Raw genomic sequence first — 19,188 nt, 5'->3', positions numbered from 1 at the left:
AATATTCCGGCATATATTGATCATTTTCATGCACTTTTCTAGCAGCAAAAATTTCGCCGATAAAGCACGCGTAGGAAAAAAATTTTCGGTGACATTTTTTGGCGGAAAATAATTCTGGTGGCTTTCCGGGGGAATTGAGCCCACGCCTGCCTGAGCCAGCCCAGCAGCCTTCGCCCGCCCGGCAACCCGCGCCAGTGTGCGCCCAACAGCCCGCCCACTGCCGCTCCCCCGCAAACCTGCTCTTGCACCCACCAAGGATTTTGAACCGGGTGGATTGGGGAGAGTTTCAAACACCTCACCAAATTGCTCATCAGTAAAATACGTTTTAAATGTGATTTTTTTATATTTAAACTATACTTTGACACAAAATCAAGTTTTTAAATAAAATTAAATATTCTAACTAATTTAATTATAAAATTAATAATTAATAATTAATATAAAATAAAAATTACTAATTACTAATTAATTAAAATAAAGAATTACAATTAAATTTTAATTAAAATAAATTATTAACTTAATAATTAATTAAATACTACAAAAATTAGTAATTAAAAAAAATAAATAAAATTTTTAAAAATAATTCTGCCGGAAAACTGAAAAAGTTGCTGGAAATTTCTATGGGAAAGAAACTGTCAGAAAATTTCATCGGAAAAGTTGTCTCATTTTTTTTCCGTCGGAAAGCCGCCGGAAAGACGCCAGAAAATTAACTGTCGGAAAGCCACCGAAAAATTCTGCCGGTAATGAATGATTTTCTGTAGTGAAACTATTACAAACAAAATCATAATCTATTCAAGAACTTACCCAATGTTGTTTAAAATCTTTAAGACCTGTGCGGCAAGGATGGTATGAGGAGTGCGCCGGCGGATAGAATGGTTAGAGGAGAGTGCTGGCGGCCGGGATGGTCGGAGCCTTAGAGGAGTCCTTCCCGCTTTTGCTTGAGTCATCGAAATAGCGAATAGGTGATAATTGAACATCCGAATACATGGGGAATGGTGTATTGAAGATAGAGTAGTCGAGACATAATACTTCCCAGTCTTCATTACGCATAATACTTCCCAATCTTCATTGCGCGTGTCTGATCATATTTGGACGACTGAGATTCGGCTTATTTAGAATCGTCGGCAGGTTCTTCAAAAACTGCCCAGTTCGGCAGTTCCCTGTTCGGTGGTTCCCGTTCTTGACCGATTTTTCACCGGTTTCACTTCCGGCCTATTCTTCCGCCTAACTGGTCCGCCTGTCAGACCGATTCGCTGTTGAACCAGCCGATCCGGTTCGGTTTTAAAAGCATTACTTTATTCCACTCAAGTTTTATATTATATACGAGATAAATGAGATGATAAAATACACTGATTAAATTTGATCTAATATTGAGCTATAATTTGATATTTAATAAGTGATAAAATAAATAATATGGTCAGCATGTGCATTCATGATAAAATTTAATGAGATGATATTTATTATATGAATAATGATATATGCTCATAATAAAATTATATTTATTATGCAGGTACAAGAATTAAATAACGAATCAATAATAGAATGTTACTAATGGTGAAACGTTCTATGAAAAAAGTTGTGCACAAATCACAATGAACCAATGAGTAATAATTCATAGAGAATTGAGGAGTGTGTGTGTGAAGGTAGAAAGGTGTGAAAATTATTAATTATTAGTAATTTTTGGTAAAAGAAAAGGCAGAAAAGTTGTAATTGGGATAATAAATACCTATTCCAAACAAGGTTGAAATAAATTATTTCACAAAAAGTGCATATTTATTTATTCTAATATTAGTTTGTGGAAGATTAAAAATAATAAATCTTTTATAGGCTTGGGTAATGAGAATGATTGGTTATATAGTATAAAATTATATTCATATTTTTAGAAAGATAATTTTATTAATTGATCAATATATATGAGAAGTCGTGTGTGTGTATATATATATATATATATATATATTAGGAAATTAACATTGTCCTTAGGCCAGTGAAAATCCCGGTCGACCTAGCATGCAACCCACACCAATTTACACGGGCCAACACTTAAGGGCAAAAAGATAACATTAAGTAACCATTAATATTTTTAAGACTAAGCTTCTCTTAATATTAGCATATTATTTCAAGACGTCTCGTTACTTCAAGTTAACAAATGCAATACCTTAACAAAATAGTACAATAATAAATTGTCCTAATGATTAAGACCTAATAGGACTATGATCCTCACCTTGAACCATATATAATTAATTAGTTAAGGTTCCATGTTATCTAAGAACCCTTAGGGTATGTCCTCATTATCATTAGTCTCTAATTCAAATAGGATGAGGCCTCAAACTAGCACTAATAGAATTTCTTGGCCCCATTAGCCTTAGTATGTTTCATATATGTTATAATTAAGACATCAATAATTTGATGATACCAAATTTTTTGTGGTATTATCTAATAGTTTTTAAGAGTTTATTGCTTATCTGATAATTACCCCCCAAATTATAGAGATGAGGGTTTCTATGTCTATATTATCTTGAGATGATTTAATATTGAGAAACATTTCAAATGGACAGTTCATGAATAATCAATAATGCAAAAACCAACAAGACTCAATCTCTTCAAAAAATGCCACTATTCAAGTTGCCTCATAGTTATTATTACATCCAAATATATGTCACAACATTGCTTGTGTTGTGGTCATCTCTCCTTCTAAGCTTATGCCACAATCTCATTTGCATCGTAGTCATTGTTACATCCAAACTGCATTGTGATGTTATTTGTGTCTTAGCTGCATCCTCCAGATCTATTTTTATGCCCATTATTTTATAAATACTCAAAAGTTTCATTATACTAATGACCGTTCAATCATTCGAGATAGATCACTCTTATACAAATTTTTTATAAATAGCTAATATTGTTCGATGAGGCTAAATTTTCCTATAATAATTTCAATGAAATTTTAAAAAAAAAAGTTTGATTTACTTTCTTTTATTTGTCCAATTATAATCGACTTAACTTTATTATTGCGTTCTAAAGCAATTTTTTAGTAAAAAAAAATTATGTAAAAAATTTTTATTGGAAAGTAGAAAGAAAACTATCTCAAACGAAATGTTATAAAAAATTAAAATGATTGGGATCTACTCTGTCACATACAATAATAAATATAATCAGATCGATCAATCATAAGGAGTAAAATAAAAACTATTTTGGATCGCATTTATGTTCTTTCGGCCTACAGTGGCTTCTAGAGCATGCAGCCCAAAAATTTTAATGGACTGCTCACCTACACTCAATTAAGTAGCCTATAGTTAGTAAGTCGTGCATTGAATGCAGAAAAGCAAACATAAATCCTGAACAATGGTATTGTCAAACGAATCAATACCGCATGTAAGAAAATTCATTAAACATGCCTCAAGATTCGTTCAAAATATCTTTCAATGCAACGACAAAGACCATTTAAAGAAGACTACAACACCATCAAAGCAGGTATAAATGGCTATAAGAAATGTTTGGTCACCGTAGATTCAAGTGGATTTACCGCATGCCACGTTTTGGTCGCAATACAAACTGGCTAAATGAGCAAGCCGCTTTTCAGCCAACGTGGTTGAACCGAGACGGCGAGACGCGCGGGTAGCCTCATTCCGTCAGTGGTGAGGCCACGTTAGCCTTCTCTGACGTTATTGAACACGTGGTTCAAGCTCCACCGCTCGTGCGGGCCCCACTTGCTCTTTTTATTTTCCCTCCCGCTTTCTCCACAGCTGATTCACTTGTTCTCGCCACCTCCAGACTCTCCAGCTTTCTGTCTTCTGCTTTCTCTCTTCTATTTCTTCGAAAACACTCGCTTCGTCTCTCTGTATTAGAAGGAAAATGGTGAGGGCTCCCTGCTGCGATAAAAAGGGACTGAAGAGGGGGAGGTGGACGGTAGAAGAGGATGAGATACTCGTGAACTACATTGCAGAAAACGGAGAAGGTTCATGGAGGTCGCTTCCTAAGAATGCAGGTTCCTAGCAAACTACTTCACTGCTTATCATCTCTGCATCTTTCACTATTTATCTCTCTATCTATCTAAATCTTTCTCTCTTGAACAATTGAGGTCTGCTGAGGTGTGGGAAGAGCTGTAGGCTGCGATGGATAAATTACCTAAGATCTGACCTCAAAAGAGGAAGCATATCCAAGGAGGAAGAAGAGATCATTATAAAGCTTCATTCCAGCATTGGAAACAGGTAAATTACTGAGCTCATTGTTGATCTCTACCTCCATTACTTAGCTTCCGTATAATATATAGATAGATAGCTTATGCCTAGAAAGAACAAACAAGAATTTAATGTAACTTATGTGGCACTCGAGATATTTTGAAGATTCATACGTGGGACAATGTAGCCTTTAAAAAAAATGTGATGAATATATATATATATATATATATATATATATACTAGTATCTGAAATAATATTTTATACCATAAAAAGAAAATCAGGGAATTAGGCCTACCTCTATGTTTTCTCAAATAGGCCAGATTTATACATCTGCCCTCCTAATATAGTAATCATTAGGCTGATGTTTTACATGGCCCAACAAACTTTCCACATAAATATGCCTTTATTACAGATTATATTACTATTGTCCTTTTAAATAGCCTATTAGTTTTTTATCTTGATGATTTTTCAGTATAAATTATATGCTTTAATTATTTTGATACTTCATTCATATCATATGTCCCACATATTTAACTATAAATTTATTATTATTATTATTATTATTACTAGTTAGTGATGAATAGTGAATAGTAAAGAGTGACACCTTACTTTTTAAAATAAATATTTAGTAAAATAATTAAAATCATTGATACTTAAAGTAAATATAAATTCCTCATAATGAGAATTCAATAGGGAGTTTAGAACCTCTAACCACAATTCTTTTAATTGCAATACATATATTTTTTTGGGAATCTTCAGTGCGCAAGCACAAATATATTATAGGCGGGATTTGATCTCAATATTTTAAAAAAGAATTTAAAAAATTTTATTAATTAAGCCAGCTAACTCTCACCAAATCTTAGTAATATCATATTTAGAAGAACAAATATAATATATAAATATGAGATTTGATGCTCAATCTTAACAACTACTTCTAAGATCATTATCAACTAAACTACGTAACATCTACCATTCAAATTTTAAAATATGAGGTATATATGGTTGATGCTCAGTCTTTTTTACCATTCAAATTTTAAAATATGAGGTATATATGGTTGATGCTCAGTCTTTTTTTTTTTTCTTATTATTTTTTCATAAATCCACTAATTAAAAATTTAAATAATTCCACTTGTATGGTAGTTAAATTATTATTATGTTTTTTTTACTGTTGAGAAAATTATGATAAATTCATATTCAAAATCTTTTAATTAATAGGCAAAGCCCTCAACGAGCAAAAAAAGACTAAGTTGTGTCTCACTATAATTTTTTTATTTTTCGATATTTTAAAGTAATTAATCGTGATGGTGATGTGCATTTATTGAAAGGCTGGAAGTGAGGGGGTGGGGGGGACAACTCTCTCTTAGCAGAGCTAATCATTTCAGAATCTTACTAACAATCAATTAATGGAGATTCTGCGAGAGCTTCACTCGTAGTAGACTATAGCAAGGAATTGATCTGTTGCCTTATTTTAGGCCAAGATAAAACATGAATAGAATGAAAACGTACAGCGAGTGAAGTACAAATTGCTACTCTTTTATTCTTTAAAAAAGAGACAAAAGTCAAGAAAAATTTGGAACTGTTTGTAGTTTATTCTGCTAGCTGTACTTAATATAAATAATGGAGGAAAGCTATTGACTTGGAAGAACTCAGCTAATAATATATCTACAGCAATGCGCTGTACAGATTCCTGCAATGATTTGTAAATAATACTTCAGTTTTTTGGTTAAGTGATCAGTGAACTGCAAATAGGCAAATTAATGAAGACATTTTTCAGCAATCACCAACCAAAATTCATGGTGATCATGTGACTTTAGGCGACTTATAACTGAGTAATTCCAACTTTAGCAAGTGCTATAATGGTTTATAATTTGTGACTTATTAATTTGGATTCAAATTTATAATTTTTTTTACTAATCTAGGTTAATATATTGTAAAATTTCGCTTAATTAAGACAGTTTCCTTATAAATTTGCTTTTGAAATCGCAACCACTGTTTCTTCATAATAGCTTTAAAAACTGAGCTGCTAGCTTTAAAAAAAGCTACTTTCTTTTTAAAGAATGTAAAAAGCTGAACGAAAATATGTGGTTTATATTGCGCGAATAATCAGGAACATAATCATTTTATTCATTTATTTAAAGTTATGACACGTAATATATATTAATAAATTTATTATAAAAAAATTAATATAGAATTTCGAAGGAAAAATAATTAATAAAATTGTTTGCAATAAATTTTTTTATTAGTTTTTGTCCTTTTCACATGAATGTCACTTGACGAAGACTGATGAACGATTCTTAAATGCTTCTGATTTTTTTTTTTTTTGAATATTTAAATTAATTAAGATAAATTTATATATATTATATATTAGATTCAAATTTAAAATCTCTTAATTTTAAATCATAATTCTCAACAAATAGATCAAGCTGAGTTACTACCTTCAGCTTTTTCATATGAACCCTTCCTTACGTTCACATGTTCTATGTGAAAATTTTAAAAGATTTATTTATAAAGTTCTAATAATTTGTTAATAATTTTGGCGCAATTTATTGTATTTGTAATTATGCTGACAATAAATGTTAAAAAAAATAAATAAATAGTCATCTTTAATAAAGAACTGCACTGGGAGAGAGAGAGAGAGATTTTATTTTTATTATAAATATGAATAAAATGCGAGGAAATTGCTGTTCTCAGCCATGCGAGCACATGGAAATATTTTAAAAATAAATATTTAAATGGTGTAGAGAGAGAAAGAATACAGTGAGCCTGTAATGTTCTGTTACGCTACTGGATGAGATAAATTATTATTTTCGTTGTAAATAATTAAATATCAACAAAATGCGATGTAAGTATAGTTTAGGGACATGTGAAGATCACATGCAGATTTTCTTATTGTTAAAGATTCAATGTAATAAAATAACTTAGAAAATTTAATAATTTATGAATGATTCACGAATCGATATGATCATAGCTCAAGAACTGACTCAAGGTTATTAAATTTGATGTCGACCTAAATTAATATTGATTGTAGATTTGTTTGATCAACTTTTGGACTGAGCTAAATTTGATTAATTAATTTTGATTTCAGCTGCATTTAGTGAGCAAGATTGATTTGATTCGATCCGTATAAAATTTATCTCTGATTAATTCAAGTTGTAAAAATAACTCACTATTGCTTAGCTTGGTTGGTGGGCGAGTACAATTGAAAATCTCTCAACCCGTGCTCGATTTCCCTCGAGCGACAGCGTCTCTTGAGTGGGGCCCAATCAAGTGTTGACCAAGAGATTTCTGGGGTGGGTGTCTCTTCTGAGTCAGCCAAGGATTAGTCACGCTGCCAAGAGTCCTTTCGAGAGTGGTTGATATACCGTTCCAAAAAAATTGAAAAAATAAAATATTTACATATTCAAAATTTTCTTTTCAAAAACAAATGGAGTTATCTAAAAATATATATATATTTCATTATTTTCTTGAGAGAATTACATGTAAACCTCATAACTTTTATGTATTTATACGTGTAACATTTAAATTTTTATGTTTACTAATATACTCGGTGGATCTGTAAGTTTATAAAATTTATGGGGTATATAAAATGAAAATCACCCTAATTTTTCATAAAATGAAACATTTTAATTGTTGCAGGTGGTCTGTGATAGCCGCGCAGCTCCCTGGACGAACCGACAACGAGATTAAAAACTACTGGAACTCCCACCTAAGCAGGCGAATTCACTGTTTCCGGCGGCATGGCGATAGCGAGACCTTCATCTATGATATCGGCAAAATTCCGTCCCCCGGCAAGCGGCGCGGCGGACGCACCAGCCGTGCCGCCATGATGAAGAACTCAATCCTCAAGGTTTCAGGTAGCATTAGAAAAGATCAAACTAATCAGGACCCGAACCAAATAATGAATAACACCGACAACAACCTTTGCATTGCTTCTTCTTCCTCTGCTCTAACGGAGAAAGAAAACAGCAGCTCAACTTTTGACTTTGACTTTGATTTTGAGGAGGTTTTGGGTCCTAATGGTGATAAAGATGAAGTGAGCTTAGAAGAAAATGAGATAATCGAGAGCAGAAGTGACGACGGCCCTTGTGCTGCTCAAAAGGAAGTAGAGCTGGCTATGGAGGGGAAGGAGTCAGGCACTGTGATGACAGAGATGGAGAAAATGCTAAAATGGGACTTGGAAAGCTTGGAGGCTAAGTTGTGGGAGGAAGATGGGAGTGAAATGTGGCCTTGGTTCTATGATGTTAGCGGCAATAGTAGTTTTGATGAGGAGTCTTTGTGTTCTTGGCTTCTTGCATGAATGGGGACTTTTTGTTGATTCTCTTTTCTTCCTTGATCTAGGTGTTTAATTATTTCTGTGGTAAGCTTCATGTGCTTTTTGTTATATTGATCAAACTTTGTAATTATCAATGAAATTTGGGGCTTTGGTTAAAACATTTTAATATTTCCTTTGGTTCCTAATGAGAATTAAAGATTTTGATTAGAACCATATATTGATCTATCGCTCAATCTTTTACCATTATAATGTGAATGAGTATTATGTGGCATAGAGATTAATTAACCTCACAAGAGGCTTAAAAAACACGACAGTACTGGTCTTACCATCTTGCCTGAGAGGGACAGCCAATTAGGCTCATTTGAGCATTTTCAAACCAACAATGTCAAGTCTTCATATAAATACAAGATAAGGCTAGTTTATTATCATAATTAAGAAGCTTGACTAATAGTGTTTTTACTAAAGCAAATGTTGCATTATGTAGAGTTTGTTTAATATTAACTTGACTACTTAAGCCAAATCTATAACCTTAAAATGTTAGCTCATATATTTCCAAATAATTATCTGTAACATGATATTTTATTTGATTTTCTCTTATACCATTTTTATGCTATGATGGCCTATTAATACTTCACGTTTACTATACTCTTTTTAGTATTGGAAAGCTTTGTACTTACAGCAAGAAAAAAAAAAGTAACTATTCTCGATCTAGTATAGTTCTAGATCCAATAGTATCCATGACCAATCAAAACAAAGAACACTCACCAAATATGTACCCTACCATTAAATGGATAGGGGTATATGGAAACGAGCAAGAGTAGGGGGATTATTAGTACTTGTACTTTAGGTGAAAGACATTTTGAGGAGGTCAATGCGAGAGCGATTTCTGGGGTTTTTTGGTGAAATCCTAATTTTGCTTCCTCCCGCCGCCAAGGGGAGGGTTCCCCCCTCCCTTCTCCACTCCTTCCCAAGGCTTTTTCTTCCTACCTCAATGATTTCCCTCCTCTCCCTGGTTCAGTGACTCCCTCTGTCTCCGCTCCTTCTAGCCTAAACTTCATTTCCAACCTTACAAATCACGACCCCGTGGCTAGCAACTTCGTTGTTTCCTCATGTTCCGTTCTCCGCTGAGGATCTTGATCTAGGCGTCCCGGATTGCTGCCTCTCGCTGTTCGGATACTCGATCGGTCCCAGACCTACCTACCTGAGCTTGCATAACCCGATTAAAAAGGTTAATTTGGTCTATAAAAGGTTCGGTTGAACTCCTATCTCTTAATGATGGATTTTTCTGTTTAAATTTTCCTTGCCGGAAGATTTCGAAGTCGCATGGTCCGGAGGGCCGGGTTCTTCTTCAGAAGACCGTTCATACTTCAGAAATGGACCCCAAAGTTTAAACCAATGAGAGAAGAATGTAGTTATATTCTCATTTGGATCAAGATTGTTGATCTTCCTTTAGCTGTTTGGAACCCTTTGGGTATTTCAAAAATTGTAAGTTTTGTTGGTAAACCATTAGCGGTGGATGCTAGCTCTCACGGCTAGAAAAACTTGCCTTACATATGCTTGTGTTTGTGTGATGGTGAACAATGATTCTTCTTTCTCTGATGAAATCCTTATTTCTATGGATGGAGATGATGTGTCTCTTAAAGTTATATATGACTGGAAGCCTACTCCGTGTACTGGTTACGGTTCTCTTATGCACCCTTCCAATCTTTGCCATAAAAATCCCCATCCAAAAGCACCATTACAAACTCAAAATAGAGGAAGGAGCACTAGACGTGCTCGTCCTTCTTAGCCTAACCCGAAGGCTCTTGCACTTTCTGCCTCCGCTCAGGTTCCCCTGAAAACTCCAGCCTTCCTTTCCTCCTCTGTTATTCTTGCTAACAACAGTACACCTTTTAATTTGCCTCCCCCTTCTTTGACTCCACCTCTTGCAATCAACACTGCTACTTCTTCTTCACCAAATTATATAGCTACACAATGTAACTCGTTGTAGCTAGGATGATCCTCTGATTCCCCAACCTCCACAAATAACTCTGTCCAATCCTCCCTCCATTGAGAATCCTCCCTCTGTTGCTCATTTGGATGATTCCATCCCTAATCTAAATTCACCTGTGGATCAAATCTCTTCATCTGAGCACTCTCCAAACACGAAACCCTCCTCTACTACAGCTATTAGTGAAGGCTCTTCTTCATAAAGTGCACTTCTTTCCTCTTTTGAGAGGAGCTGCCAAAATGTCTCTGTCATGGCATCCCCAAATAAATTCTCCATCTTGCTGATGGATGATCAGCTTGATTCCAGTCTTCAAGCTACTGATCGATCAAAACCTGAAGATAATCTAGATATGGGTCAATCTCAGAAAGATGGAGAATGACTTGGGGTTATGATCGATCAAAACTACCAAAGCCAAAGGTGTTAGGAAAGCACAACAACCTTCCACCAAATCCAAATAATTCTTCCTTCTATTGGTTGTTGGAACATTCATGATTTTAACAAACCGGAAAAGGTTCTAGCCTCTAAAAATTAGAGTGCCTTTAACCGTCTTGACATGCTATGTATCTTGGAAGCTAAAATTTCATCCCATTCCCTTTTGGACCCCTGGTTCATTAACACTCACAAAATTTTTCCGAATGAATAGAGTTGTAATAACTTCAACTTTTCTTCATGCGGGAGAATCTGGCTGAAGTGGAATTCATCTACTACCTCTTTCTCACATATCCTTTCCAACTCACAACTGATTCATGATACTCTCAATTTTGGAGCCTTACCCCCTATCCTTCTTTTTGTGGTATATGCTGCTAATAATCAGGCTGAGAGAGCCCCTTTATGGCAGTAGCTTAATGTTTTGGCTGATTCTATCTCCATCCCTTGGATCATTATGGATAATTTTAACTATTTCAGATATCCTAATGACAAATCTAGTGGTGCTTCTATGCATTTTAGTAGATTGGGGGAATTGAGTGGGTTGGTGTTTAGCTTAGGCGCCATTGAGCTTTATTCGACCGGTTTGAAGTATACTTGGTTTATCGATCGTGTTGATGATCCCATTCATGTAAAGCTTGATATGATGTTGGTAAATAAAAAATGGATTGATGCTTTCCATCTTTCCTACTATAAGGTAGTTCCTCCTGGTTGTTCTGACCATTCCCCTTTACTTCTTATGGAGGTCATTCTTCTTCTATGGCTAGAATATTTCAATTCAAAAATTTCTGGATGAAGATGATGGAGTATTGGGAAGTCCTTATGTCTTCCTTTGCCTTACATCATGAAGGGAGCCCTCTCGCTAATTTATATGGTAACTCATAGCTTTGAAAGCTAATCTTAAAAGTAAGAAATGGTCTAATGATCATTTTAACAAGGCTAGGCTTTTGGATCTTAATCAAAGACAGAAGGATTGTTTGTTGGATCTCTTATAATGCAACTCCCAGGATCTGTTACTTAATGCTTCTCTTAAGGAGATTAATTCTTGCATCTCTCAACTTCACGGTGCTTGGAGCTCTTAAATCATTCAAAGAGCTAAGACTAAATGGCTTCAAAATGGTGAAGATGACTTGGGGTTCTTATATGCCCGCATAAAAATTAGAGCAAATTCTTCAAGAATTAATGAGATCACTACGGATGAGGGTCATTTCTTTTCTCCTCTGGAGATTGCTAATGCTATTTGTAAGTACTTCAAGAAACTTTATAATTCTCCTAAGCCTTGTGGGAATATTAAGATCAATTTCATTTGTGGTGATCCCATCCCTTTGCATTTGATTGACTCTTTGATGGCTCCTATCACTGACTTTGAAATAAGAGATGTGGCTTTTGGGGGGAATTCGGCCTCTTCCCCTGGGCCCGATGACATCACGTTCAAATTTTACAAGGGCTCATGGGATATCATTGGCTTGTATGTGATTAATGCTATTAAAAATTTCCTCTCTGTCGTACACCTTCCTAGATGTGCTAAAGCAATGGCGATTGCTCTCATCCCTAAACACCAGCATGCATCCAACATTTCTGATTATCGATCTATTTCTCTCACTACATGAAAATCATGTATTACCGACAGATTTTCCGGCAGAAATTATTCATTTTCTAGCAAATTTAATAGATTTCTAACTGATTTCTGGCGAAAATGTTTTTGTCGGTAAAATATTTTAAAATAAATAATATGTATGTGTGTGTGTGTGTGTGTTTATATCAAAATTAATAAATAATCCATTAAATTAATAATTAATTAAAATAAGTTATTAAATCAATATTGAATTAATAAGTAATTTAATAACTTATTTTAATAATTAATTAAAATAAGATATTAAGTTAATAATTAATTAAAAAATTATTAAATTAATAATTAATTAAAATGAGCTATAAATTTATTAATTAAATCTCAAAAAAAATATTTTTTTAGAAATTATTAAAATTAGCTTGAAAATTCATCTAAAAGTTTGCCGGAAACAAATCCGTTGGAAATTCGCCGAAAAATCTGCAAAAAAATATGGCAGAAATATTTCATTGTAATCCGTCGGAAAATCCACCAGAAAATCCGCCGAAATGCCACCGGAAAATTCGTCGGTAATAGGTCATTTTCCAGTAGTGTTTTAGTAATGTCTTTTACAAGATCATTACAAAGATACTTGTTAATCGCCTAAAAGTTGTTATGCCTCACATTATTCACAAAAGTCAAGCAAGTTTCATCTCAAAGAGATTCTCTTTTGACAATATTATTTTGGCCAATGAGATTTTAAATGAATTTAATGCATGGACCTTCCTCAAAGAAATATTTTTGTGCTAAATTGGATATTCGCAAAGCTTTTGACTCACTGTCTTGGTATTTCCTTATTTCCAGAATGAGAGAGAAGGCTTTTCTAGAAAAATTCATTTTCTGAATTAAAAATTGCATATTTGATGTCCCTTTTTATGTTTGCATTAACGGAGCTCTTGAGGGTTTTTTTACTTCTTTTGCTGGCCTAAGGCAAGGTTGCACATTATCCTCGTTATTATTTGCAATTATTATGGACGTTTTTTCCTGCTCTAGGGACTCTGGTTCTTTTTTGGGTGTCCCTCTTGGGCCGAGCTCTCTTAACCATCTTCTTTATGCTAATGATGTGCTGGTGTTTGGTTTGGCCACTATTCCTAACGCTCTGGAGCTTTTCAGGATTTTAAGCAATTTTGCTATGGCATTTGGTCTCCACATTAACAGTACAAAATGCTCTATCATATTCTCTAAGAATATTTCTGTTGCAAATGTCATCACCAACATTCTTGGATTCTCTCTCATAGACCATTCCTTTAAATATTTAGGGTTGTCGATCTCCACCAAAAAGCTTAATTCCTCTCACTTCCAACCACTACTAAGTAGAATTTTTACTCTACTTGCTGGTTGAAAAGTAAAATTTCTTTCTTTTATAAGTCGCACTCAATTCTTGTGGTTTACCATTGCTAACACCATAGCCTACTGGATTATAGGAGCTATTATACCTAAAGCTTGCTGCAAACTCATTAATAAATTGTGTTCAAGATTTCTTTATCATGGTTCTAATGAAGGTAAAAATTACATCTTATTGCTTGGCATAATACCTGCATTCCCACTACTTTAGGGGGTCATGGGATTCTGAACCTTAGCTCCCTGTCTCACGGGTTTGCCTGCTCATTCATCTGGAGGTTTTTCAATTCAAGTTCTCTAGTTTTTTACTGGTTCAAGTTTAAATATAACTCTCCATGGAAGCCTTTATCTACTAATTCTTCTAAATTTTGGAAGAATATTTGTGGAGTTGCTATTAAGATTAAAGGGTACATTAATTTTAATGTGACAAGTGAGAGCTGTAGTAAGATTTCTTTTTTCTAAGACCCTTGGTTTAATGGAAAGTTGTTGGCTGAAAATTTTCCCTCCTCTCCTGCTATTCCGGGGTCCATTTCGAATTTCTGGGACACCACTTGGTGCTAGCCGGACCTCATACCTGTGGGATTCGGCAACTTAGGATTCGGCAACTTATTATAGCCATACCGGTTTTGGATATTTTTATTGCTATTATTATTTGGTAGGATATAGCTAATCCTTGTTTTAAAGATTTTAGACTTAATTTCTATGTTGAGAGGCCCAATGTGAGCTAGTACAAATTCATTTGGCATAAACGAGCTGCTCATAGATTTTCTTCTTATACTTGGCTTTTGGTTCGGGGCGGTTTAAAACTATATGACATTTTAGCTAAGAGAAATATTTTTATTGATGCTACTTGCCCTCTTTGTCACCTGGAGGAGGAGAAGAGCTCTCATATGTTCTTTCAATGCGACTATTCTTTTGTTGTTATTTCTCACCTCATGCCTGTGTTGGATAATTTCTTGTTCAGACCTACCCTGCTGCAGTTGTTTGATTTTATTAATGAATTGGGCACCTATAACAAGATGGAGAACAATTTCTATTTTTTTGTGATTTGCGGTGCTATATACTTTTTGTGGAGGGAGAGAAATGACAGAAGATTTGCAGGTTCTCACTCTACCTATCATGTTCTGTGCTGAAAATTAGCTTTGGCTTTTGCTCTGAAATTGTCTGGAAGGAAAAATGTGTTGGATATTTCAAACCCAAACAACGCGTCATTTTAGATTTTTATTTTTATTTTAATTATTGGACGGTTAAAAAACTGTTTTTATTAAGTGTTTTAAAAGTGTATGAGTCCATTCCGAAGAGATGTGTGTTATCCCGTGAAAGACTTAAGGGTTTCGTTTTTGCTCTGTTTTTTGTTCCAGTGAAGACGTCTTGTGAAAAAAAAAAAATTTCTTTTGAGTTTTTCTCTTCCATTTTTCTGTGTTCCGTTTTTTCTTCCATCAAAATGCTGATCTACTCTATGTTTCGTTCCCTTCGTGTTTCGTTTGATTGGCTGGAGAATCGGATTTGGTTTGATGGGACGATGATGAATGGACCTGCCTATTTGCCTTCTCCCTTTGGATGGCCAATGGGTTTAGGTTCACCTGTGGTTTGTCATTTGGCCTAGCATGTTTTATATTGCACCTTGCTTACCACTCGTGCTCTGCTCTGTTGGCAACCAGGGAGATACTTCCGACGTCCCTGCTGGCTTTGGACTTCTGAGCTTTCTTGCTTTGAAGTTTTCATTGTCCTTAGGCGGGTCCGACAAACCTGAGTCCTGTATTTTTGGATGCTATATTTTGGCTTCTCATCATTTTTGGATTTTTTGTTTTAATTTTTAGCAGGTTTTTCAAGATAATTTTTTGTAAGTCTTTATTTTTTTGGTATATTTTAATATACGGGCTTCACCACAAATTTTCCCCAAAAAAAAATATTACTTGTACTTTGATGTCAAATTTTATCTTTGTATGGTTTAGGAGTTTGAGTGCATATTTAAAAGCGCTTTTTTTTTTCTTTTTTTCTTTTTTTTATGGCATGGCAGTAGCATATATACATGGACGGAGCTATAGTGGGGGCCATGGGAGCATGGGTCCTCACTAACCCATGTACCAATAAAAGTTCGTGGACGGCCAAACTCATACATACATCATATATACAATCTTCGAATCAAAGACCTCTTGATTGATAGTCAAAACTCCTAACCAACAACCCAATATGAACTTCGTAATTTCTATAATTTTAAAGCAATATATTTTATTTTCTATTTTTTAGTCATTTTTAATTCTTTGCCCTTATTTTTGCTCATTAATAATTATCCAAGAAATAAAACAATGGAATACATTCCCTGCAAGGCTCAAACTGAGACCATTCTTAATAGGTGTCTATAACTGACAAGCAACTGACCACATCTCAGCAAATTCATAGCTATTAAGGGTAACATGTGAGGTGCTTTGAGCTAAGTTTTCACCTTTACAACCCAACTTGCCTTCTTGATAACTTGGAAAAGATACATTTTGATCTTGATAAGATCTGCTATAACTCTTTGGCAGGGTCAACTACCCCATTGCTTGAATTGTTATAATCCTCTCGGGTTGCTTGAACTTCCTGATCTTGTAAAAAGCTACTAAGCTTATTTTGACATAATTAAAAATGACTAGGAGTTCGTTTGGGGCTACTTTTTCTGCTTCTTAAAGCAGCTTTTTAAAATTTTTTACAAGAAAACTGCTTTAAGAAGCAGTAAGAAAGCCGTCCCAAATGAAGCCTAATGCTCTTGGACCATGAAGGTGGTGCTGAAAAGGCTATAAACCACTACAATCAGTATAAAAACATTACATAACAAATTATGTTAAGTTTGATCCTCTGCTGCTGAGATTGATCTCTCCTGAGAGCTCTCATGAGTGATACACAAGTAGCTACCATGATGCATTCAAAAGAGCACCTTAAAGCCTTTCCTAAGGTCTCTAAACCCATTGATTTTTAAAAACTGCAGCAACATCTTCAACCTATGATAAGCCATTAGAAGCTATTACTTCATAAAGCTCTCTTAAAAAACTGCAACAACATCTTCAACCTATGAACATTTCGCAAAGCTCTGAAAATGCTACAACTTATGTTAGAGAGAAGTTATTCTGATATGACCAGCCTTTGCCAGAAATAAACTAACACTAAAAAGCTATATATGAACTGTTAATCTATTGATTGAATGTAAACATTGTAATTTGGCTTCTTCCAAGTCTTCAGCTCGACTGCTGCGATGTTTAAATTTTGAATATTTCAGTGCTCAATCAATTTTTTGTTTGATTGCAAGATATACTTTCATTGACTACTTTATTTTCGTGTGCCAAATTTGGTGCATCAATTTTATGCCAGCTTCAAGCTTTTAAACTTATTTCATAAATGAAATAACTCAGAAAAGACGGGAGAAATATAACACTTGTAAAGCATCACATCAATTATTATGTCGCATGTTCAAAATTATGAGATGATTCAGGCTTCATTTGGGATGACTTTCTTATTGTTTCTTAAAGCAGCTTTCTAGTACAAAATTTTAAATTTTGTACTATAAAATTACTTTAAGAAACAATAAAAAAGCCGTCTCAAACGAAACCTCAGCCTGACTCAACTAGCTCAGCATTCAACTCGATGCGAGCTAGCCGCAGTCGATTGTTTCAGACAATATTCATAGTAAGAGTAACTATAAATCTGCTGCATGCATTAAATTAGATCATCAAGTAACCAGACTTGGAAGCATATCACCGTGTATTGAATAAGTTCATCTGCCTACATTAATGACTTGACAACATACATAAATGCTTATAATTTCAAAACAAAGCAATCAAAAGTTTTCAGACAATTTCCCCCAAGAGAAAAAGTTTTCAGGCCCAAACTCTCCAACACATGGTGATAAATGCACATCGTATAAAGGAAAGGAGACAAGTAGAGAAATGAGGCAGGTAGAGGGAAAATTATTAGGTCCAGACACCGGACGTAGATATAGATCCGGATATCTAATTAAAATTTGACATGCGGATTGTGCTTTTGGTGCGTTTTTTTACTGCGCTTTACCTGCACTTTACATACGTTTTTGATGCGCTTGGTTTAAAATTCTGCGAACACATTTAATTTATAAAGTAAAAAATAAATTTAATTGAATAGCCACGTGTTAGGAGGAAGGCTTCTCCATGGTAGAAGGCGCTCTCAACCACCACGATGACCTCCTTCTCTCCCTGCTTCTCCCTTTTGCCTTCAAGAATCAATTGACAAGAATTCCTAGAATATTCGTTTCATTCTAAGGATCTGATTTAATTTATATTTTTAAATTTTTAATGAGTTTTTGGTGGGACATTTAATGAAAAAGGAATTTAATTTATACTTTAGTGAAAAATTAAGCTCCAAGGATATTGTGGCTTAGTGCCTTAGTCTATGTTTAATTTAAATTTCAATCTAAATTAATTGAATAGATTTATCAAAGGTCTAAAGAATAATGAACAAATAATTAAAATATATTAAACTTTGTTTAAATTTATTCAAAATAGATTTTAGATGACAAAAAAAAATCATAGTTTTTGGAAATTTATGTAGGCTGATTTTGTATTCATATGATTGATTTCCTATTTATTAATATATGAAAATCATTTAAACTAATATTTGATGTTATCATATGCTTTATTTGCACATCATATTGTCTATGATCATATGAGTATTAGCAAATTTATTTGATACTAAATTTGTACAACACTTCAATAAATTTGCTCAGTCAGGATTTATGTGTTAATTATGGCATTAGTATATTGATTAAGAAAAACAAGCTTGATTATAATATCTTAAATATTTATTACTTAAATAATTTATATATTATCAAATTTATGAGATTCTAAGTAGTTCATATATTTCATTAAATTTATGTAATTAGCTTCCTTAGATCTTAATTATGATTATATGTATAATTATATTATGCTTGATAAATTTCAGCCAAATTTTGTCTCCATTGAATTATTTCTATCTAAATGCATATATAATAAGTCATACTTTTACTTTTATTTATATAATTATGATCAAATCAAAACTTTGCATTAATGTAAGAGTTTATTTTATTAAAAATAAATATACTATGTTTACTACCTTAGGGCATCTACAACCAAAAATCCCATTTTTCACTCCAAAATGCAATGAAACTGAAAAATGCGGTGATTCATCTCCAATCGAATTCCATTTTGCGCGCTTCTGTAAAGGTGTCTTTCTCCTCTTTCGCGCGTTTGTTCGACAAATCTGGTTAAGACAGAAAAATCGCGTAGGTGAACAGTGTAACGCTAATATTAACGTCGCACTGTTCACACGCAAGCAAATAGCAGAAGATTTGGCGTTCGGCTGGAATTGGAGCGACCGAACAACGCCATACGC

The 19,188-nt window shown here is 34.1% G+C and overlaps 1 protein-coding gene across 1 annotated transcript; it reads left to right on the top strand.

Moving 5' to 3' along the window:
- The first annotated feature begins 3,714 nt into the window (after window positions 1-3,714).
- Window positions 3,715-8,614, top strand: LOC110105011 (transcription factor MYB12). Its single transcript, XM_020834358.2, has 3 exons — window positions 3,715-3,979; window positions 4,073-4,202; window positions 7,810-8,614. The coding sequence occupies exons 1-3, from the start codon at window positions 3,847-3,849 to the stop codon at window positions 8,468-8,470; spliced, it is 924 nt and encodes a 307-aa protein (XP_020690017.1). The 5' UTR covers window positions 3,715-3,846; the 3' UTR covers window positions 8,471-8,614.
- The last annotated feature ends 10,574 nt before the right edge of the window (window positions 8,615-19,188 follow it).

This window comes from Dendrobium catenatum, unplaced genomic scaffold (assembly GCF_001605985.2).
Source record: "Dendrobium catenatum unplaced genomic scaffold, ASM160598v2 fragScaff_scaffold_1056, whole genome shotgun sequence".
Classification (NCBI taxonomy): Eukaryota; Viridiplantae; Streptophyta; class Magnoliopsida; order Asparagales; family Orchidaceae; genus Dendrobium; species Dendrobium catenatum.
Note: the sequence above shows the minus strand (reverse complement) of the source record. Positions and strands in the feature narration are given on the sequence as shown.

Coding starts and splice junctions, on each gene's coding strand:
- LOC110105011 (XM_020834358.2), top strand. CDS start 3,847: ATGGTGAGGGCTCCCTGCTGCGATAAAAAGGGACTGAAGAGGGGGAGG. Junction 3,980..4,072: donor GTCGCTTCCTAAGAATGCAG/GTTCCTAGCAAA, acceptor TGAACAATTGAG/GTCTGCTGAGGTGTGGGAAG. Junction 4,203..7,809: donor CATTCCAGCATTGGAAACAG/GTAAATTACTGA, acceptor TAATTGTTGCAG/GTGGTCTGTGATAGCCGCGC.